The sequence below is a fragment of the Trichoderma aggressivum genome (assembly GCF_033847375.1).
Source record: "Trichoderma aggressivum f. europaeum strain CBS 100526 chromosome Unknown scaffold_001, whole genome shotgun sequence".
NCBI classification, from domain to species: domain Eukaryota; kingdom Fungi; phylum Ascomycota; class Sordariomycetes; order Hypocreales; family Hypocreaceae; genus Trichoderma; species Trichoderma aggressivum.
The window spans coordinates 237276-258658 of NW_026946367.1; the positions used below are offsets into that span (position 1 = coordinate 237276).

Sequence of the window (21383 nt, forward strand, 5' to 3'; positions counted from 1 at the left end):
GGCACAGGGGGCCGCGAGCCCCGCCAGGGCGCTAGAAGCCCGAAATAGGCCTTTTCGGGAGACTCGATGGCACACAAGGTTTTGATGAATTGAGTTCAATGTCAAGTAGTTGACACCAGAGTCTAATTCCACTGCGTAACATCAATATCAATTCATGTCTTTTGTATGTATCAATTGCAAGACTATACATGGGCACTCTCAATCAGAATCAATTCCATCAAAAAAATGTCAATTCTTTTCCCCGGCCACCACTTCTAGCACCCGCAGAATATATCCATATGGACAGCACAAACCCACTAAGCCGCTCACATGCGGGTGCCAACAAACAATCGGCGCGCGAATTTTTGCGAAGGCGGTCTACACCAAAAACCTGCCCGTCGAGATCGGCCCAAAGACCCGGGCTCAGCCGGGGAAGCTGTCTGTTCAGAGGTGGAGGCAACGGGAACATTATCGCTCACGCCTGGGCCTGTAAGCTGGGCCACGACCATCAATTGGCAGAGTGGAGGAGCACTACTCTCTTCTCTTCTCTTTCTTTTTTTTTTCTTTTTTCTTCTGTGATTCTGTTTTTCTGTTTTTCTGGTTTCTCTCTCTCGCCATTGCACCCGACGATTTACGGCTTTTGGGTGTCAAGGCACGGGGCCAGACTAAGACAGATCCCAGTCCAGCCCAGCACTTTGTCCCGTCTCTCGGCTACTGTACGCAGAAAAAAAAAAGACCTGGAGAAAATTCCCCCTCCTACCAACCCCGGAAAGCTGCACCGACATCCGGCGGTTCGAGCCCTCGAGGATCAAAGAAGAAGAAGAAGAAAACAGCGGTGCAGAGGCTTCTCGGCCCTGCGCTGGCAGATATGCAGCCGTTTGGCCGTGCTGTCTGGAGACATGGCAGGATAGGGCTGGAGCTGGCAGCAAGGCCTGCCCCCGGCGGCATCACCATCACCACAGCCCGATGGCCGTCGACGCCCTGCAAGCGTTGCCACGTCCAGCCCATCGTCTTCCCTCGCTTCTACTCTTCTCAGCCTCCCCACGACGCCGACAAATCCCCCGTCCCCCCTCCATCCGCCCCCAAAGCCGACAAACCGGCTGCACCCGCGAAAAATGCAAGCAGCACCGAACCCCCCGCCGCCGGTGCCTCGTGGTCCCGGCCGAGCTGGCTGGAGCTGCCGTCCATATCTGAGGAGCGCCGGAGTGCCCTGAACAAGAGGTTCAGCGGCATCATGGACAATGTCCAGTCAAAAGTTCTCAATGCCTCGCAGAAGCTCAACGAGATCACCGGCTACACGGGCATCGAAGCCATCAAGGTGGAGAATGAGCAGCTGGAGACTGGCTTGGCCGAGGCCCAGGCTCGTGTGCGGGCGGCCAGACAGGCATACAAGACGTCAAATAACAAGCGAGCGTCGACTCAGCGTGAGGTGACGACGCTGCTTGCCCGCAAGGATACATGGACACCGACAGATCTTGAACGCTTTACGGAATTGTACCGCACAGACCACGTCCTGGAGGGCGAGGTCGTCACGGCGCAGGAAAACTTGACCGAGGCCGAGTCCGACGAGCAGAAGCTCAGCCAGAAGCTCAGCGCCGGCATCCTGAAACGCTATCATGAAGAGCAGATCTGGAGCGACCGGATCCGAAGGGCCTCGACCTGGGGTACCTGGGGCCTGATGGGCATGAACTTTGTCCTCTTTGTCGTTCTCCAGTTCGTCGCCGAGCCCTGGAAGAGGAAAAGGCTGGTCAAGGGCGTCGTGGCAGAGGAGAAGCGAGTCCTAGACGAAGTTCAGACCGAGCTGGCCGTGATCAAGGCCAACCTCGACCAGGTGGCCGCGGCCGCCGAGGTCGACAGAATCAAGGCTCGTGAAAAGGAAGCCCAGAAGCTGCTCAGCCTGACCAAGATCAGGGCTGTCTGGCAGACCACCATGTCCGCGGTTTGGATTCGCAGCTTCCAGGAGTTGAAAGATGTCCTGTCGCGATGGAAGGCCCTTGTGACCGACCTCGAGGTGTGGAGGGCCGGGTTCGAATACCTGATTAGCGAGCGCCAGGTGGACATGCGCATGCGAGACGCATCCGCCTTGGTGCTGGAGGGCCTCGTCACTGGCATATTCATCACATGGCGCATGGGAGCGTTGTTTCGAAGTAGTAAATGAAGGAGATGGATAGGCATGTATTCTAACGATTCGACTCTTTGATGTAATATAGACACAGAACCATATTGGGCCTTGAAGGGATATAACAAGGAGCTTTAGACACATATAGCGCAGCGGAGCGGATAACCGGGGCATGAGTTACTATGTATGTACATCCGGGGAGGGGCTCTTTTGTACAATGAGAAGGCTGCTATGAGGCCCCAAAAATGCATTTTCTTTTATGAGAACAAGACTTGGATATGTACTTGATGGCAAGGCTGTTTGAATGAAGTGGCGATGAGGCTGGTGGAGGCTGCCGGTCATGGCTTTGGTGGCGGTGGCAGAGATTCCAAAGTGCTTGCTGCTTATTACAGCTTCAGTCTGATGCTACGGACTACTGACTAGAGGCAATCAATCGAGCATTCTCGAGCTCACTGACGGCACAATAAGCGGCCGCTCAGCTTTGGCACAAACTTGTCCAGCCACAGCCAGCCTTGGCCCGGATCTTGAGAGTCCCGTCCGCCATTGCCTCCACCAAACACTAACAAAGAAACTGAAGGACAATTAGTATTGACCCCAAGGGAAGCGCCACGGCAAACGTCAAAGGCACTGCACAAAGCCATTCAGCACCAAACACAAGCCTTGCCAAAACAACATGGAGCAACGTCATTCCGGTCGGTGTAACCCCATGTCCTAGCAAAAAGAAGGGTCAATGCTGGGAGACAAATCTAGGACTTTTGAGCCTAGAGCTGGTAGGACTTTTTTTTCTTGTCTCTTTTTTTCACTCGGTTTCGTTGGGAACCGAAGGAGGCTTTGCTTTTGCTACCATACGGGAGTGACACGAAGCAGAAAAGCTTCGTTCTAATGCAACCCCCCCGCCGTTGGAATTGGTCTTCATTCGCTCTCGGAGCTTTCGTGGTGGAATAAAGTTTGAGGCCGGGGAGGTTGGTGTGGTTTTTCACAAGCCGATCGCCATTGAATCTTTGTTCTCCTTGGTGAGATTGATTGAATGGATGGGATGGGATGAGGCGTCACGTGGAGCAGGTTGAATGGAATGTCGTATTTGGCGGGATGGCTTTGTTGTTTTACACGAGAGGCCGCCTTTTCTTTGTGACTGATCAGACACTCTGAAGATGCTTTGTGCGTTGCCGAGCTGCTATGAGTGGCATGGCATGGCAGAGCTGCAGCTAAGTTTCAAGGTTCTCTCATAAAGCTTTGTTTGCTTTAGAGTTTACTGATGCTAGTATATCGCAAGTCTAAGTGAAGCTGTTGCATCATCATCCCCAGTACAAGGTCGGACAAGGTGCTACTCAGCACTCAGCACTAACTATTTGTCAAACGAGTTACTGTAATGGTCTATCGAACGCCGTAGCCTCCTCCCGAGGGCCGTAGCTTCATGTTACGTGTTATCCCGGCTGCAACTTGTCTCAGACCAAGTTCTTGTTTCTCGGTTTATGCAGGGTAGGCCGTTGCCGTTGCCGTTAGCTTGGCCGAGGTGAGGCGACGTTTGTGATGTGGAATCACATAGTAGGTCTAGATAGGAGCCCGACTGGACCAGGCACCAAATGTGGTAGGAGGCCGACATGCTTGGTAACTGTTTGGTGATTACGGAATGATTGTAGCAAGGGACGGCCGCTGCTCCATTGTAAAGAACGGTATAGAATAATACATACCTTGATGCTTATTTTCAACGAATCATGAATCGCCTCTCACAGATCAGAGGGGGGCTTCGGCTAGTTTCTCAAACGTTGCGGCCTTGGTCGGCAGAGATCAAGACGACGAGGCAAGACAGACAGTCCTATGAAGAAGCACCCCGGGCGGTGGCTGTAACGCAGAGAGTCTCGAAGAATCTGCACTGTACATCTGGATAGTTAAAGATCAGCACCAGCATCAAGTGTGGACTTGGGCCTTGGTAGTTCCCAGCAGATACGGTTCGTGTCGGGTAGATTTCCATTCCATCCATTCCATCCATCCATCCATCCATCCAACAGCCTCGTAATACTAGCAGCAGCTCATCACCGCTGCTGGGCTGCTGCCTTTAGGGCCCTCCACTGCTGTTGCTAGTGCCAGTGCCGCAAAACCGCCCGATATTGGCCATCATAAACCCCGCCACATGCCTAGCGACTCCCCCCCCATCACTGACGACATCCACAAAACACCACCTTTGACAGGACAGGCACCTTTGGCCGCTTTATTATTTTTTTTCCCTCTTCCCACCGCAAGCATCTCTGCCCTGCCGCTACCCCAGGCATCTTCGCCCAGCAGCTTCTTATTCCTCCCTCGCCTTGCCCGGCCGCTCCCGTCGTTGCATCTAGTCGTGGAGCCGCTTGTTTTTTTCTCTCTCCACCTCCGTCTTCATCTTCATCTTCCTCCTCCTCCTCCTCCTCCCCTCCTCACCATCACCAGACCGTCTTGCGCGTACGAATCGCGCTCCCCGCACCGCCGCCATGAATGAGGACGAGGCAATCCAGAGCATCAACAAGAAGATTGAGCGGGAAAAGGCTCTGATCAACGCCGCCAATGCCATGCGTTCGCAGACCAACAACGAGGCGGTGCGCTCTCGGCTCGACTCCCAGATGCGCGATGGCCGCCGAAACCTGCAGTTCTTCGAGGAGAAGCTGCGGGATATCCAGATGCGGAGGGTCGGCCAGGGCGTCGAGGGCATGTCTCTGGGCGGCGACGACGCCGGCGCTCCCCCTCCGCCGCCCAAAGATGCCTCGTCGTCGTGGGGAGACCAGGCGTCTTATGGCCAGCAGGGCCAGGCTGGGTCGCCCTCGGATCTGGCACCCCCGAGACACAACTTTGGTGCTCCGGGCCCTGGAGCTGCCTCCAAAGCTCGTCCCAACTTCACCAAGCTAGGTGTGTTCTACAGAGAGCTTCCTTCTACTGCCCTCGCCTCTTATCCGCCGTCTTTCTTTTTTTTGTCTCTCCCGCCTCCCCGCCTTCCCCTCTTCTTTTCGGTGGGATACGAGCTGTGGCTAACCAACCCCGTCTTGCGTGCAGATTTGATCAAGTATGAAACCCCCTTCCTCGGCCCTCGAATCCAGCACATGCTCTCGCAGATCCAGTTCAAGCTCAATGTCGAAGAGCAATATCTCAAGGGCGTCGAGAAAATGGTGCAGCTGTATGGCATGGAAGGCGACAGGAAGAGCAAGGCAGATGCGGCTGCTCGCAGGGTTGAGAGCAAGCAGAAGATCCTTCTCTTGAAGCAGGCATTGAAGAGATATGAGGAACTGCACGTCGACATGGACTCGTCCGATGCTCAGGATGGTATGTACATCATGCAAAGAGGCAAAGGAACCCCCCCCCACTCACTAATTCACTCTCCTCTCACAGACGACTCCATCAACACGCCCAACCTTCGCAAGCCTTTGAGCGGTCAGCTTTCCATTCGTGTTGTGGCCATCAAGGACGTAGATCACGCCACCACCGGGAGATTTGCTCGGGGTCCGGAAACGTTTGTCGCCGTTAAAGTCGAGGACACTGTTATGGCCCGAACTAGAACCTCGAGAAATGACCGCTGGGAAGCCGAGTATCACAACATCGAAGTTGACAAGGCCAACGAGATTGAGCTTACAATCTACGACAAGCCCGGCGAGCACCCCATGCCCATTGGCATGCTCTGGGTCCGGATATCCGACATCGTCGAGGAAATGCGCCGCAAGAGGATCGAGGCCGAGATGAACAGCTCCGGATGGGTGTCTGCTGATAGAATGGGCAGCTCTGGAGCTCCCTCTCAGTTCCCGATGAGCCCAACCCAGGGATCTTTCGGAGGCTCTCCCCAGACCCCTGGTGGCCAGGGTCAGGGAGCACCGTTTGGCGATCCGGGCCCTCAGCCTCAGGTTGTCACTGGCCCCATCGATGGCTGGTTCAACCTTGAGCCGGCGGGACAGATTCAACTCGAATTCAGCTTTGTCAAGGAAAACCGCGACAAGAGACAGGTGGATCTCGGTCTGGGCCGAAAGGGTGCCGTTCGACAGCGCAAGGAGGAAGTTCACGAAATGTTCGGCCACAAGTTTGTCCAGCACCAGTTTTACAACATCATGCGCTGTGCCCTCTGCGGAGACTTCCTCAAGTATTCCGCGGGTATGCAGTGCGAAGACTGCAAATACACCTGCCACAACAAGTGCTACTCCAGCGTTGTCACCAAGTGTATCAGTAAGAGTAATGCTGAGACTGATCCTGACGAGGAAAAGATCAACCACCGCATTCCCCACAGGTTCCAACCCTTTTCCAACGTCACGGCCAACTGGTGCTGTCACTGCGGTTACATACTGCCATTTGGCAAAAAGAATTGTCGAAAATGCTCAGGTAAGCCCGCCGTGCTACTCGTATTCACTTGTTCCGTCTGAGCGAGCTTGACTGACAACTTGATAGAATGTGGCCTCACGTGTCACGCCCAGTGTGTCCACCTGGTTCCCGACTTCTGCGGCATGTCCATGGCTGTCGCCAACCAAATTCTCGAGGGCATCAGGGTCCAGAAGCAGAGGCAGCAAAAGACGACGTCGCTGTCGGAAAAGACGCTGCGATCTGGCGCCAGCAAGAGCCCGACGACCACCGGCCACGGATCATCTGCGTCGTTCTCGAGCGCGGGTGCCGGCTCATCCCCCGGAACCCCCTCGGCAGAGGCCACTGAGGCGGCGCGGCTCATGTATGCTAACCAGACATCGCCTCAGCGACCTGATCACCCTGGCCGTGCGCCCTCTGACCTCTCCGCTGCCGCCGCGGCCACCGCTGCCATGGCCGCCGCGCAGGGCCGCACCGGATATGATACCGCACCTCAGGATCCGTATGCTCAAGGAGGACAGTATGGCGGTGCCGCTCCCCAGCATCACAAGTACAACCCGGCGGACTATGCCAACGTGGATCAGGGATTCGGTGCTCAGCCGCCGGCCCAGCAACGACCTGCTCCTCCTCCTCAGCAGCAACAGCAGCAGCAACAGGCTCCCCCTCCTCAGCTGCCACCCCAGCAGCCACCCCCCCAACAGGCTCTGCCGCCGCAACCCACCCAGCCCCAGTACCAGCAACCAGCGGCCCCGAAGCCGCAGTCGCCCATATCTCCCCAGGGAGCCGCCACAGGGCCTGGAGGTGCCCAGCGCAAGGCTCTGCCGTCTGCCACCGATCCTGGTACCGGCGCGCGTATTGGACTTGATCACTTCAACTTCCTTGCCGTTCTTGGAAAAGGAAACTTTGGAAAAGTCATGTTGGCGGAAACTAAGAAATCTAGGCGACTGTTCGCCATCAAGGTGCTCAAGAAGGAGTTTATTATTGAGAATGACGAAGTGGAGAGCATCAAGTCGGAGAAGAGAGTGTTCCTCATCGCCAACCGCGAGAGGCATCCGTTCTTGACCAACCTGCATGCCTGTTTCCAGACCGAAACCCGTGTCTACTTTGTGATGGAGTACATTAGTGGTGGTGATTTGATGCTTCACATTCAGCGTGGCCAATTTGGTACCAAGCGAGCTCAGTAAGTCGAGTCAACGAACACCATTCCTCTCTTGTGAAGTCGTCCTGACATGATTTGTGTTTAGGTTTTACGCTGCCGAAGTCTGCTTGGCCCTCAAGTACTTCCACGAAAACGGCGTCATTTACCGTGACTTGAAGCTCGACAACATCATGTTGACGCTCGATGGCCACATCAAGATTGCCGATTACGGTCTTTGCAAGGAAGACATGTGGTATGGCTCAACGACGAGCACATTCTGTGGAACTCCAGAATTCATGGCCCCTGAGGTATGAAGCATATACCATCTTTTCAGCTGTCTTTGAAACGAGTGCTAACACCAACCGACTAGATTTTGTTGGACAAGAAGTATGGCCGCGCGGTCGACTGGTGGGCCTTTGGCGTCTTGATCTACCAGATGCTCCTGCAGCAGTCTCCCTTCCGAGGTGAAGACGAAGACGAGATTTACGACGCCATTCTCGCCGATGAGCCCCTCTACCCGATTCACATGCCTAGGGATTCCGTGTCCATTCTTCAGAAACTCCTCACCAGAGAGCCCGACCAGCGACTCGGAAGCGGCCCTACCGACGCGCAGGAGATCATGAGCCAGCCCTTCTTCCGCAACATCAACTGGGACGACATCTACCACAAGAGAGTCCAGCCGCCGTTCCTGCCCCAGATCAAGAGTGCTACGGACACGAGCAACTTTGACTCCGAGTTTACAAGCGTTACCCCTGTTCTCACCCCAGTCCAGTCTGGTAAGTTCATTGCCACCCTTTTGCCCTCTTGTGCTCTGTCGCGGCTGCTAACCAACCCTACTACAGTACTTTCTCAAGCAATGCAAGAAGAGTTCCGAGGATTCAGCTACACGGCGGACTTGGAGTAGGAGAATGACGAACAGAGTTTGACCAGGACAAGCAGTGGAGATAAAAGTTAATGGTGGCGGCGGCTCTATACACGTGGGCCTTGTTCTTGCTATCCAGCAGCCAGGATGCGGTGCCGCGAGGTGCCCGATGGATCTTTACAGAGTAGTACGGCGAGACGATTCGATGGCCTTTTGGTAATACTTGCAGAAGGAGAAGAGATTTTGACGAGCATTTTGTGTCTTCCCCCCCCTTTGGCATTGGGAGATGTTTTCCCCCCACTGCTCGCCAGGCTATGCTTTTGATCGCTTTGAGTCTTTTTTTTTTTTTTTTATCTTTCCATTCTTAAAGGGGCGACTTTGTTTTCTTTTCTTTACGTTTGAGAACAGAAAAGCAAATCTCTTTTGGGACTTGAGAACTACTCTTTTTTTCTTCTTCATCTTTTTTCAACTTGAAAACTGATTTGTTCGCGCGTTTTTTTTTTCCAACATTCAATCTTCAGCGGAGAAGAAAGCATTGTTGCTTGCCAGGGGGGTTTTGTTAGCGTAAGAAAGTATACCTACTAATAGAGTTTGATGCCATGTCTACGAAATAGTTTTGAGCCTTTTGTCGTGTGACGTTGATTTGAATGTGAAGTTTCACAGTCATGCATGTTGGGTGAGTTGTAGGCTGGGTGATTAAGAATGTCGTGGTGAGAATTGGCTTCTATGGAATTATTTGGAGACTATAGAGATCCTGCTTCTTCTTTTACGTCTATATGATGTTTTTTTTTTGGTTCGTTTACATGTGTTGTTTTATTTACGGAAGTCTTTTTCATCTTTTCTTAGTTGGTGTACTCCTTTTGCAGCAGCTTGGCGATGGTGTTGAGCCTGTGTTGGTAAATCACGTTAGCCTCTTGATTTCTTACTCCATAGCAATGTTATAAGATGAAACTCACTGAATGTTGCTGGTGCCCTCGTAAATGGCACCAATCTTGCTGTCGCGGAAAAACTTCTCGGCCAGGCCCTCGCGCACAAAGCCCATGCCGCCCATCCACTCGACGGCGAGGCTGCTGACGCGGCCGGCAACCTGGGAGGCGTACAGCTTAGCCATGGCGGCGTCCTTGATGAAGTCCTGGCCGGCCTCCTTCTTGCGGGCGGCGTTGTAGACGAGGGCGCGGGCGGCGGCGATGTCGGTGTAGGCCTGGGCGAACTGGTGCTGCATGCCCTGGAACTCGCCGATGAGGGAGCCGAACTGGCGGCGGTCGTTCCAGGCGTACTTGACGGCGTTTTCCCAGGCGCCGAGGGCGAGGCCGGTCATCTGGGCGGCGATGCCGATGCGGCCCTCGTTGAGGATGCTGATGGCGTACTTGTAGCCCTGGCCGCGCTCGCCGAGGATATTCTCCTTGGGGACGCGGACGTCGTCAAAGTTGAGGACGCAGGTGCTGCTGGCGCGGATGCCGAGCTTCTTCTCCTTCTTGGCGATGGAGAAGCCGGGGGTGCCCTTTTCGACGACGAAGGCGGTGATGCCCTTGTAGCCCTTGGACGGGTCGAGGTTGGCGAAGACGAGGAAGATGCCGGCCTCGACCGAGTTTGTGATCCACATCTTGGAGCCGTTGAGGACGAAGCCGTCGGCGGACTCGACGGCGCGGGTGGCCATGGCGAAGGCGTCGGAGCCGGAGACGGGCTCGGACAGGCAAAAGGAGGCGACGGTGTCGGTGGCCAGGCGCGGGAGAAACGTGCGCTTGACGTGCTCGGAGCCCCATTTCATGATGGCCGTGTTGCAGAGGGTGTTGTGGACGTCGCACATGACGCTGACGCTGGGGTCTGCGCGGGCGAGCTCCTCAATGGCGATGATGGCGGAAGTGAAGTTCATGCCCGCGCCGCCGTACTCCTCGGGGATCTCGATGCCCATGAGGCCCTGCTCGAACATTTGCTCGACAATGGCCGGGTCCATGGCCTCGGCCTCGTCCATCTCGCGGGCCTTGGGGAGGACGACGTCGGTGGCGAACTTGGAGACGGACTCGGTCATGGCGGCCTCGATCTCGGAGAGGTGGGTGATGGGCGTCGGTGGGATTTCCGAGATGTCGATGGAGGAGGAGAGTCTGGGGATGGTTGTGGCGAGATGGCGGACGGGGCTGGTGATGGGCATTTGTTTGTCAGCTGCTTGATGGATTTGGGACATGCTGATAGTGAGGTGAGAAGAGGTTGCTTCTTACACGTTGCTTCGGATGGCTGGACGGAGGACGCTGGCGACGGAAGTTCGCTGGGCGAGGGCCCGGCTGGAGCGCAGGGCAGGGCGCAGGGCCCGTGTGAATGACGATGACATGGTTGTGAGAGGAGGTGAGGCCGAGGCTATCAATCAGCTCTACGAAAAGAGGAGAATGAAGACGAAGATAAAGACGGCGAGGCTAGGGATAAATAAAGAAGAAGAGAAGAGGAAAGAAAAAAAAGGGAGAGAAAGCAATAAGCAATCGATTATCGCCGGGCCCGGCTCTTGACTTCTTTACCCCCAGCTGGTTCGTTTTGTCTGTTGTTCGGTGGATTCAGCCGAGGATAACCATCGATTCTATCCGGGGCCGCTGTACCGACGCCGAACGGGCAGCGGGGCAGTTATAAGCAGGTGAAAAAGAGCTGGAATTGCAACGTGGGGTGAAGATGAAAGAGCCGGGATTTAACCGCACTGAGATGGTGCCTTTTCACATGTCGGGAGTGGGACAGAAAAAGGGTACGTTGTGGAAAGTACCGTTTCGTTGTGCGGAATGCGGCTGATCTGGGGTTCCGGGATTTCTCCAAGGTCATGTGACTGCTCTCTTTCAGTTCAGCCCACTTGCAAGATTTGGTGATGGCTGCATATTGATATGATAGTCTGGATTTGAAGTGATAGCACCAGGCGCAACGACAAATCGCCAAAACAACTCAATTGCACACGCACAACACAACAACAAATGAGCATTTACTTCTAACAGCATAAAAGTCTCCCAATTGCGCAAAAGCCCATCATGGCGTCCGCACTCCTCCGCAGCTTCTTCTTCTCCCCCGCCCGCCAATCCCTCACATCAACATCAACACTCCCCTCCGCATCAACATCCTCCCGATTCCAAGCCTCTCCCTCGCCGCTCCTCTCCCTCGCCCGCCGCGCATTCTCAACAACCCCCGCCCCGCAAGCCACGCTGAACCAGGTCCTGCGCGGCATCCGCAAGGGCAAGCGAGCTCGCCACGCCGTCTCGCCCGCGCTGTCCAACACGCACTGCCCCTCGCTCAAGGGCGTGTGCCTGCGTGTCGGCGTCGTGCGGCCCAAGAAGCCCAATTCCGGCGAGCGCAAGACGGCGCGTGTCAAGCTGTCCTCGGGGGCCGTCGTGACGGCGTACATCCCCGGCGAGGGACACAACATCCAGCAGCACAGCGTCGTGCTTGTGAGGGGAGGCAGGGCGCAGGATTGTCCTGGTGTGCGGTACCATTTGGTGCGAGGAGCGTTGGACCTGGTATGTTGAGATTTGAAATTATGAGTTTTTTGGGGGGATGTAGAGTGAAAGTGCGTGAGCTGACTTGCGTTTTGTGTTTTTAGGGTGGTGTTGCGAGCAGAACGACGAGCAGGAGTAAATATGGCACCAAGAAGCCCAAGAAGGCTACCGTTGGTTGAGTTGGTGTAATGAGTGGATGGATAGAGCAAAACGATATATGAAAACGACGGATCTCTTGTGCAAATGAGGCAAATGTTGATCTGGACATTGGGCCGCCATGTATAAAAAATATCATAGAGCAGCATAAGAGACGAGCACTGTACAATACATATAAAAAAAGAACAACATATCATCACACCTTGGAACATCAAGTCACATCAAGCAAACGTCCTCGTCACGTCCCATTTCACCCTATATTTACACCAGCAATCATTGTCCAAATCGTGTAAAGCCAGCAGACACAGACGCCCCCTTATACCTCCCGCAGTTTAAAAAAAAAATACCATTCCCTTTCTTTTGTTTTCGTCTCTTCTCATAGTCCCCCTTGAATTCATGCGTGCATGCACATGCACATGCACATGCACACGCACATGATGTGTGAGACGTGCCTGCGAATTAAACTCGGGTATGAATAACTAAGCGTATCGCCCCGTCCCATTGAAAACTTGATCGCTGGTCAAGTATAAAAGCTTTTCCATCCCATCTCTAATCCCGCTGGTTTTCCCAGCCCTCGGGCTTGTCCATGCCGTTCATGTCAAAGAACCGAGACGTACCTAGGTCAACAATCAGCAAATGTTGGCAATCTCACGCAGAATACGTTAACAGGGACCGACTTACAAGAATAGCCCTTCCAATCGAAATTCTCCTTAGGATCGCAATGGCAGCGAAGGTCGGTTCTTGTCTTCTCGCCAGTGGGGCAGTGGGTAAAGGGGACGTGCCAGTAGGCAATGTCGTTGAAGAACTGAATCTCGCTCTTGTTGAGCATCAGGCCGGCGGCAATGGAGTGGACGGGGGCATCTCCCCATCGCTCGTAGAAGAAGCCGCCGTCCTTGTCCAGGGACTCAAAAAAGTCAATGTACTGCTTGCTCCGCAGCCACTCCAAGCTGCCAATCTCAAAGTTGGACCACTATCGTATTCAATTAGATAAACTCTGGGTTGAAGTCAATAAAGAGGGGATGCTTACGAAGTGGCAGTTGTTGTAGGTTTCACCACCGTCGTCACTCAAAAACTTCATTGAGTTGTCTTCGGCAATGTGCTCGGGGTGATTCTTGATAAACTTCTTGGTGCTCTCCCACAGGGTGGCAATGGTGGCCGGGTACTCGTACAAGCTTAGCACAAAGCTGTACTTCTTTCCATTCTCCACCATGAGGCGGAAGGGGTCGTAGTGGATGTCGCAGTAGAGCTCGATGGAGGGCTCCACGCGCCAGTAGTATTCGTAGTTCATCATGAGGGGCTGGCGGAAGAAGAAGCCCGATTCGAAGCGGCACATGTGGCGGTAGCTGACGGAGTCGCCGTAGATGATCTTGCGCTCAGCCATGTCCTCCCGCACCTTTTTGGCCTTGTCCTGGTCAATCCACTCGGGGAAGGACCAGTGCTCGGGAGCAATCTCGCCATAGAACGTCTTGCCGGACACCAGAGACGTCGTCACCTTCTTAAAGGTGCTGTCAAAGGGCTTGTCGTTGAGGAAGACCCAGTCGTAGTTGTATCGTCGGTTGAAGCGGTCCTCGACCTGGCGGATCGAGCGAGCAATATCCCAGACGTCGCTGTTCCGGGCGAGGGTGACAAAGGTGGCGTTGACTCGGGGGCCGGGGGCAATGCCCACCAGGTCGTTGAATCCGGGGTCGTTCGGGGTCAGGGCGAGAGGGAAGTCTTTGGCATTGCCGGAGGGAGCCTTTGGAGGCGCGGGCTTGGAGGGGTCTTGGGGTTGCTGGTTGGGCGATGTGAAGGCGCCCTTCCTAATGTCGACGCCCTCGTACTTTGAATTGGAGACGAAGTAGAAGACTAGCAGCGTCTTTGCGTCCAGGTTAGCATTTGCCCGATTGTGCATGCGTCACCGTGCCTTTTGCATAAAAACAAAACGGGTCGGGGGTTTTGGAGCCACGTACAAAGAAGGCGATAAGCAGGTAGCGCACATAGCGCGCATTTGCAGACGCCATGGTGATGCGAGGGCGGCAACAATTGCCAGGAAGAAGACGAGTGGTTGGAAGAAATCAAACGACGTCGATGGAGGGGGGAAAGGAGCCGGTTTTGTTTCTGTTACTGGGGCAGAGGGAAACAATCGAGACAGGGGTGGCGCACAGCGTCTGGGATCGTGGACAGAGGCTGTTAGACGCACATGGCCGGGTCGTATCGTATCGCTAGAGATTGAACAGAGTCCCCGCGCAGGAGGAGAGTCAAGTAGAGTCAGGCCGCTGGCTGGTTTGGGTCGGGCAGCCAGAGCAGCAAGTCGGTGATGGAAAAAAGGACGTCAAAGAATAAAAGGGTCTGAAACGAGAGAAGATGGAAAAAGGAGGACAAAGATTGAGGCGGGCGGGTATCCGTAGATAATAAATGGGAGGGAAAAGGGCCCGTCAATCCTTCAGTTCGTATCGTTCTAGTAGCGGGTTAGCAGCTGCAGACGACTCGGCCGGCATTACGCAGCTGAGTCCAGCAGGGACGGCCAGGCTTGCGGGTGCTAAAATCCCCTAACCGTCAACCGCAGGGAGCTACTGACGTTGCCAAGTACGCGGCCGGTACATGCCCTCCAGGCTCGTAAAGACAGATTGGCCCCCTGATGTGGCAGTGGCCGGTGAAAAGCTACAGCGATTGGGCGCATGTACTACAAAGGTAGCCGGAGTATCGACAAGTACCTTGGCCGTTCCTTATACACAGCACTGCTCCATAGGTACAGATTAAACTTCAAATCGATGGATCATGGAAATTGTTGCTGATCAGGCTCAAGCTCAGGCTCGGGCTCAGGAGACGGCAATCCGGAATCTTGGGCGGGTAAGGCTGTGCCGTGCTGTGCTGTGCAGTGCCGGGAAATGGCAAAGGGGGCTGACTGACTGACTGGCCCAACAGAGGCCTCAAATTGCTGCTTTGGTGCGACATGGAGCAAGAAGAAGCGGTATGAGAGACGATGGCCAGAGTACAGAGCAAGACAAGAGGTGGTACCTGACCTGATGCCAGCACCAAAAGGAGATCAATTCTTGGTCGCACAATGGCTGGCACGCGATGCATCTCGCCAACCAACAGCAAATCCATCAATGATACGTCTCATGTTCCCTCTGCTCTGGGTGGCATTGGATCTCTCGGGCTGTAACTGAAGCCCCCTGTAACCACTAGCGCACTGCTGTTTCGCAGTGGAGGCTCAGCACCGATCGTCGTCTAACCCTGTTGACTTGAGTTGGTAGCTCGGCGGAAGCATCGTGGAATGATTCAATGTGGGACATTCTGGTGGCTGGATGCGTGAGGGGATATTTGTACTATAGGTATGTACGGAGCACTACTGGACTGCATACTATGTGCGAGGTAATAGCGAGGCATTGTAGATGAAATTAAAGCACTCAATACAAAAGCAACATTGAACGTCATAACCGGAGCAACAATTGATGGACGGATTTAGATCGGCAGATGCCTGTTACGGACCCCTACACAGGTACATGCACGTACGGGTCATCCTTGTCCAAAGACACAGCACAAGTAAGCCGGGTAACCGATCTCGTCATGTAGGAGATTGGCTGCTGAATGGCTCGAGTCGATTAGACACTGACACACGGCTAAGCGTCTCAAATGAAACACGTCACGTTGAAGAAGGGAGTGGCTACTCCGTACATGTATTCAGCTATTGAGCATCCAGCATTCCGGGTCTGAAACATACAGCTACCCGCACGCAGAGATGACACCAGATACTAGAGGAATAGAGCTCAGGTAGCAGACATTCAAAGAATCGGAAATCTACTAGGTATTACTTGAAAAAAAAATACTTGGAGAACATGAGACTATTGTTTTCCTCCTATCGCCTATATGCAGTCAGAGATGGAACCACTAAATAGTATCTACACCATCGACACAGGTAGGTATCTATTAACAGATAGTTGAGTTTTTGTCTCCCACCTGATTCAGGAAAAGAAAATGGAAGCCACAATACCTTGGTATCCATCCAATTGGCCGTTTTTGTAATAACCCATCGTTTCATGATTTATTCAAATCTTCATCAAGTCTCACTATCTCATACTCGATTTATGTTTATGCACCTCGTTGCCCCTCCATGCGTGAGGCCACGTGACCCCACGCCGGCTGACTGATTCTGTTTCCTCCCACATGTGGGGGTTCTGTTTCTATTCGAGGACGTCAGTCTCTCTCACCAAAACCGCACAATTGGCCTCCAGGCGCTGTGCTTTCGCTTCGCCTCGAGTTTCTGGATCGCCGCTCAGCTGCGCCTTGTTGGACAGGCCGCGTTTTGACAAGGAGCTCGGCGTTTGGTCCGCTTGCTGCTTGTGCTCTTGGACATCCTCGGCGTCGCAGCGGGAGAGACACCATGATAGGTTTGTGCGCTTTTCAAGTCCTCGCCATCCCTTCACTATCTTAGCGGTACGTCGCCTTCTGCTGCCTTTGCCCTTTGCCCTGTTTTCTGCCGTCGCTCGCGAGAGCCATTCTGCTCGACCACCGGTGGGGAGTCGTTGGGGAGGGGAAGCCGCGTCCGATATTCGAGCCTCGTCGAGGCCTCGTCCCTTTCAGCCTTGCCGAATGGGCAAGACAACACATCGCGCGCAGAATTGCGGGGCCACTCCGGGGCTCAACAATCACTCCAGCTCACCACCAACCCTGAAGCTATGGCAGGTTCTACCGCTCTTGGTGGCTTAGAGCTCAAATAAGCCTCGCGAAATCTTGTCTCCTTTCTGAACCCGCTCACATACAAAACTTCGTCCATCAAGCTAACAGTAACATTCCCAGTATGTTAAACATATAATTCCTCGTCAAACAACCCAACATGTCTTTCTTCGGCTTCGATACCAGCGGCCGTGGGCATAACACGGCAGCGCCAGGCTTTTCCCAACCCCATGATCCATTCGCTGGCCTATCCGGTCACCACGATGACGGCGGCGATGCCCTCGACTTCGAAGACACCTATGATGGCCTTGGAGACCAGCTAGACGATGCCGACGATGCTTTCAACGACGACACGTTTGGCGGTGGTGCTGCCGATTCTGGTGCTGGTGCTGGTGCTGGTGCTGGTGCTGGTGCTGCAAAGGTTGGCAAGGACTTTGACTTTTTTGGTCAGACGGCCAAGGTTGCCGATGCCATCGAGGAGGAGCATCTTCGCTTCAACCGCTTGCAACCAGCCGCACGAGCCAATGTTTCGCAGACCCAGGCTCAGCCCATCGGCATACCCTCCCAGTCGTATACGCAACAGTCTTATGAACAGCAGGCGTATGGACAGCAAGCGTATGGGCAGCAAGCGTACGGGCAGCAAGCGTATGGACAGCAGGCCTATGAACAGCATCCATCTTACTATGCCGAACCCATAGCAACACGTCCTCATCGGACCGGCTACGAAAAGTACAATGAGCCCGAGCCTCTCCCTGATCTCCATGTCGACCAGAGCATCTGGGGCATTGGCCCCTCCAAGGCAGCGGCTATCCCAATCCCCAAGCCTTCTCCCCAGCCCGCGCTTTCGGCTAGTGTTGGAAGAAAGGTGATGAGCCTGGAAGAGGTTGAAGCAGCCATGCGCGCTCAAGTCAAGCCCTCGCCGCAGCCGGCCGTCTCCGAGCTTGCTTCGTACCAACAACAGGCCTCTGCTAGTTATCCGCCTGCTCAGCATGCATCTCCTCACCCCCAGCACGGCCAGCCGCCACCCGTTACCATACTGCAGCGACCTCAAGGCTCGCAAGCAAAGGCTTCGCCTTCTCTCGCCCCCAAGTTGCCCACCCCTCCTGGGCAGCAGGAGCAATACCACAACCTTCAGCAGCAGCCCGGACCCTCAGTTCAGCCTGTGCAGATTCTTCAAAACCCCAAGCGTATGTCTACTGAGGCGCGCATCGCGGCAGCTGCCCAACAGGACGCTGCGAAGATGGCGCAGCTGAGCGCTCATCCTCAGTTGGCCCACATGTCCGAGGAGGAAAAGGCTGCCTTTTTAGATCAAGAGACCAAGCGTGCTAAGCGCAACCACAAGATTTGGTTGCTTTCCAAGGACAACGGTGTGATGACTCCCCAAGACAAGAACTTCATCACTCGTATTCAGCTCCAGCAGCTCGTCTCCGCCACGGGCAACCCTGTCGAGCAGGGATCCGACGCTTCTCTCTCGGAGGACTTTTACTACCAAGTCTATAGCCACATTCGTGCCGGTCAACGCCAAAACCCCAGCCAGCCTCTGAGCAACTTTGCTCAGACCTATCTCTTCCAGACTGGTGGCCGCCATGGAAACATGCGCCGCCACGGACGGCCTGCGGAGAATCATATCCAGCGCATGGAGCAGCAGGTCCAGCGAGCTGTCGAGGCCGCCAAGAACAAGCCCAAGAATCCCCAGCTCGTCATCGCCGGCAGCTTGGGGAAGATATCCTTTAGCAATGCCAAAACTCCAAAGCCCTTGCTTAATATCAAGCGTGCAGCGGAGAACGAGCCCCCTCACAACCGAGCTGGAAGCGGAAAGAAGTCGCCCGCCAGCGGCCTTGACCGTAAGACGATTCTGCGCAATGCCGAGCGGGTCTACGTCACCTTGATGAAGATCGAAGATCACGTTCGACTGATGCCCCCTCCTATCACGAACCAAGCCGACCAGGAGTTGCAGGAGAAGCACCGAGAGTGGGCGGCGGGATTGGAGGCCCTCAACTCCCGGCTCTGGGAAGAACTTAAGGTGCACGAGCCTATTGGAGTCGTCGTTCCTCACCCCTTCATTGCCTTTTTATCTTGCGCCAAGGGAAAGAAGGCTATCCCTCGAATCTTTCCTCATCTGAGCTTCGAACAGCGCACCACCATCATGACCATGATTGTCTACCATCTCGACCAGCTGGACGTGGTGAATGGTGCCGCCGTGACCAACGACGAGCCCACTCTGAATGCAAGAATGCGAGAGAACGTTGACCTGTTCCTGTCCACCGTCATGCCATCGTTGATGCAGTACTTTAACGATACTGGACTGGATATTGTGGACGGCGTCTTGAACCTGATTGCCACCAACCTAAACGTTGATCACATTGCCAAGACCAGAGTTGGCGTTTCTATGCTCACACTGATTCTCAGCCGTGCCGTGCTTCTCAAGCAGACTGGCGGCGGCGCCCCTGAACAGTGGGAGAAATGGTAAGTAGCTCAGCTAAATTGTTCTGACGAGAGTTGTAAGCACATGATGGCTAACGTTGTCTCTAGGGATCAAACATATGAAATCTTCTTTAGCAGACTCGAGATGTCGCTGCCCAACATGTTCCCCGAAAGCATCAACACCGGATCAGACGTGTACGTGTGGCAGCTCCTCGCGGCTCTTGGAGTCAGCGCCAGCAACGACCAGCAGACTCGCCTGGTCCTCGCCGTCAAGGATCGTGTTATTGGCACCATCTCCCTCGCAAAGACGCTCCCCCCCACAATGGCAACGGAGCGCCTCAGCAGCGTCAATCTGTTCTTGCACTCTATTGGCTTGGACGTGGATATGTTGATGGGACAGTAAATGAGAAAAAACAGGACCCAGGAGCTGGTCTTTACATGGTTTTGGTGGGCGGGAACTCGGCTACAAGAATACATCTATTTTTTTCGTTAGAAATCACTGCAGTGGGTAAAGCAAGTTGGAAGGATTGGACTAGCAGTTGTTGTGCTCGTGCTATGGGATGGGAAAAAAAGAAAACCTGGACGACTTGGAGGGAAACTTGTCGTTTTGCATTCATTTTCAAAAGAAAGAAAAAAGGAGCTGTAGTGCTGCAAGCGTTGCTAGTCCGTGGGCAAATGAGCGGGATATTATTCGTCTGATCTTGTCAGTTGTACTACTACCACTACTATACCAGCGAGTGGAATGGGGGTGAGGCGAGGATGATATCGAGTCACGATGGAGGAGATGTGGCTGTGGGTGAGTCGTTGAGCTCGAATTTTCGATCCTCGGTATGAGGACAATGCGAACTTTTTTCTTCTTGATTCATCACTTGATGTGTAGATGCTGGATTTGAGTTGTTTTAAGTGGTAGTATGAATGATGTCGTATTTTATGTAGATCCAACCACCCAGCTGGAAAAGTACCTATACATGATATAGCACATGTGTGACAATGAGAAAACCAAAAACTCCAATACACCTGGTTCCATGCAAAAGATTGATTACCGACTCTAGGATTCTCACGCGCCTCTCGCTCGTCCTCCTCTTCGAGCAGCCAGCGCCGCAGCCGCACCGGCTCTGGGACGAGTCGCCCTCGGTGGTTGACGAGGCTCCTCGGCCGGTGGCGCAGCAACAGCGGCAATGGGCTCTGGCTTCTTCTCGACGGGCGGTTCCGGCACGGGATCGAGCTTCTTGATGCCGCTGATGGATTCGAGGAACTGCTTATCGTCCCACTTGTTGCCCAGCGTCGGGACAAGCTCCTCTAGATCCCGGTCCGCATCCGCAGCGGGGGCACCCTGCTCGCCCGCGGGATCGGGTCTCGGCCGGAGGAACAGGCTGTCGTTGTAGACGTCCCAGGCGGTCTCCTCGTTCTCGTCGGTGTAGCGCATCTTGCGCCAGGGCTCGGTCTGGACGGAGCGCAGGCGGTCGGCCATTGTCTCGGTGGAGACGCCGTCTGCTCCCTCGGCGGTGGTCTTGATGGTCATGTGGATTGCGCGGGCGGTCGGGGCGGCGGGCGCGGCTCCGTCCTTGGAGGCGGCGGCGGAGGATTGGCGCTCTTGCGCGGTGGCGGCGTCGAGGTGGTGGAGTTGAGGGCGGAGGTGGATGAGGTTGGAGACGGGGGTGAGATGGAGGTCCTCTGTTTGGGGAGGATTTTTGTTAGTGGGAATCTTATATCCTGAGGGAGGGATGGTGTTTGAAACGTACTGCCCTGAAAGACGCCGACCATGTACTGGACTTCGTCGGTATCGGGATACTGGCCGCCCAGGGTCTGCGTGCTGAGGACTTTACCCTGGCGCACGGCGTCGTTCCAGTCGAGGTTTTCGTCCTCTTCGACGTCGCCCTTTTTTCTGGGGGCGCGCTGCTGGACGGCACCGACGCCGAAACCTCCGGCCAGACCGTGGCTGCCGCCATTCTTGACGGCCATGGAGTTTTGCAGCGTGCGGCCCCAGCGGAGGCCTTTTTCGCGGTCGTAGGCGGTGGTGTTGTCCATGGGCATGTCGATCTCGACCATGCCCGAGTGTTCCTTGAGGCGCAGCTCGGTGGGGGGCGGGCGAGGCGTGCTGTCGGTGCGGTTGGGGTGCTGGAGGACGAGGAGGCGGCGGCCGAGGGGGAGGGCTGGGTTGAGGAAGACTTGGTAGCTTGCGGTGATGGGGTCGTCGTCGTCGGCAGCGTCGAGGTTGGGGTTGTCGTTGACAATGTCCATGAGGTCGGGGTCTATGTTGGCCATGGTGGTTGCTTTGATGGA

The 21383-nt window shown here is 54.7% G+C and overlaps 7 protein-coding genes across 7 annotated transcripts; 4 read left to right on the forward strand and 3 right to left on the reverse strand.

Annotated features, from left to right (window-relative positions):
* Positions 1–309: 309 nt before the first annotated feature.
* Positions 310–2137, forward strand: Triagg1_677 (uncharacterized protein; the record flags this gene model as incomplete). Its single annotated transcript, XM_062903239.1, has 3 exons — positions 310–468; positions 632–695; positions 753–2137. The coding sequence occupies 3 exons, from the start codon at positions 310–312 to the stop codon at positions 2135–2137; spliced, it is 1608 nt and encodes a 535-aa protein (XP_062761027.1).
* A 2426-nt stretch (positions 2138–4563) lies between these two features.
* On the forward strand, positions 4564–8445 carry Triagg1_678 (uncharacterized protein; the record flags this gene model as incomplete). The annotated part of the gene is made up of 6 exons (XM_062903350.1): positions 4564–5386; positions 5453–6427; positions 6494–7583; positions 7648–7849; positions 7912–8317; positions 8384–8445. 6 exons carry the CDS (start codon positions 4564–4566, stop codon positions 8443–8445), a joined length of 3558 nt encoding a protein of 1185 aa, XP_062761028.1.
* An 800-nt stretch (positions 8446–9245) lies between these two features.
* On the reverse strand, positions 9246–10729 carry Triagg1_679 (uncharacterized protein; the record flags this gene model as incomplete). The annotated part of the gene is made up of 3 exons (XM_062903460.1): positions 9246–9291; positions 9360–10538; positions 10620–10729. The coding sequence occupies 3 exons, from the start codon at positions 10727–10729 to the stop codon at positions 9246–9248; spliced, it is 1335 nt and encodes a 444-aa protein (XP_062761029.1).
* Positions 10730–11402: 673 nt separating this feature from the next.
* On the forward strand, positions 11403–12043 carry Triagg1_680 (uncharacterized protein; the record flags this gene model as incomplete). The annotated part of the gene is made up of 2 exons (XM_062903571.1): positions 11403–11885; positions 11969–12043. The coding sequence occupies 2 exons, from the start codon at positions 11403–11405 to the stop codon at positions 12041–12043; spliced, it is 558 nt and encodes a 185-aa protein (XP_062761030.1).
* A 526-nt stretch (positions 12044–12569) lies between these two features.
* Positions 12570–14020, reverse strand: Triagg1_681 (CAZyme family GT15; the record flags this gene model as incomplete). Its single annotated transcript, XM_062903682.1, has 4 exons — positions 12570–12637; positions 12702–12990; positions 13048–13875; positions 13970–14020. The coding sequence occupies 4 exons, from the start codon at positions 14018–14020 to the stop codon at positions 12570–12572; spliced, it is 1236 nt and encodes a 411-aa protein (XP_062761031.1).
* A 2816-nt stretch (positions 14021–16836) lies between these two features.
* Positions 16837–19503, forward strand: Triagg1_682 (uncharacterized protein; the record flags this gene model as incomplete). The annotated part of the gene is made up of 2 exons (XM_062903793.1): positions 16837–19142; positions 19209–19503. 2 exons carry the CDS (start codon positions 16837–16839, stop codon positions 19501–19503), a joined length of 2601 nt encoding a protein of 866 aa, XP_062761032.1.
* A 654-nt stretch (positions 19504–20157) lies between these two features.
* Positions 20158–21365, reverse strand: Triagg1_684 (uncharacterized protein; the record flags this gene model as incomplete). Its single annotated transcript, XM_062903905.1, has 2 exons — positions 20158–20774; positions 20843–21365. The coding sequence occupies 2 exons, from the start codon at positions 21363–21365 to the stop codon at positions 20158–20160; spliced, it is 1140 nt and encodes a 379-aa protein (XP_062761034.1).
* Between the last annotated feature and the right edge of the window lie 18 nt (positions 21366–21383).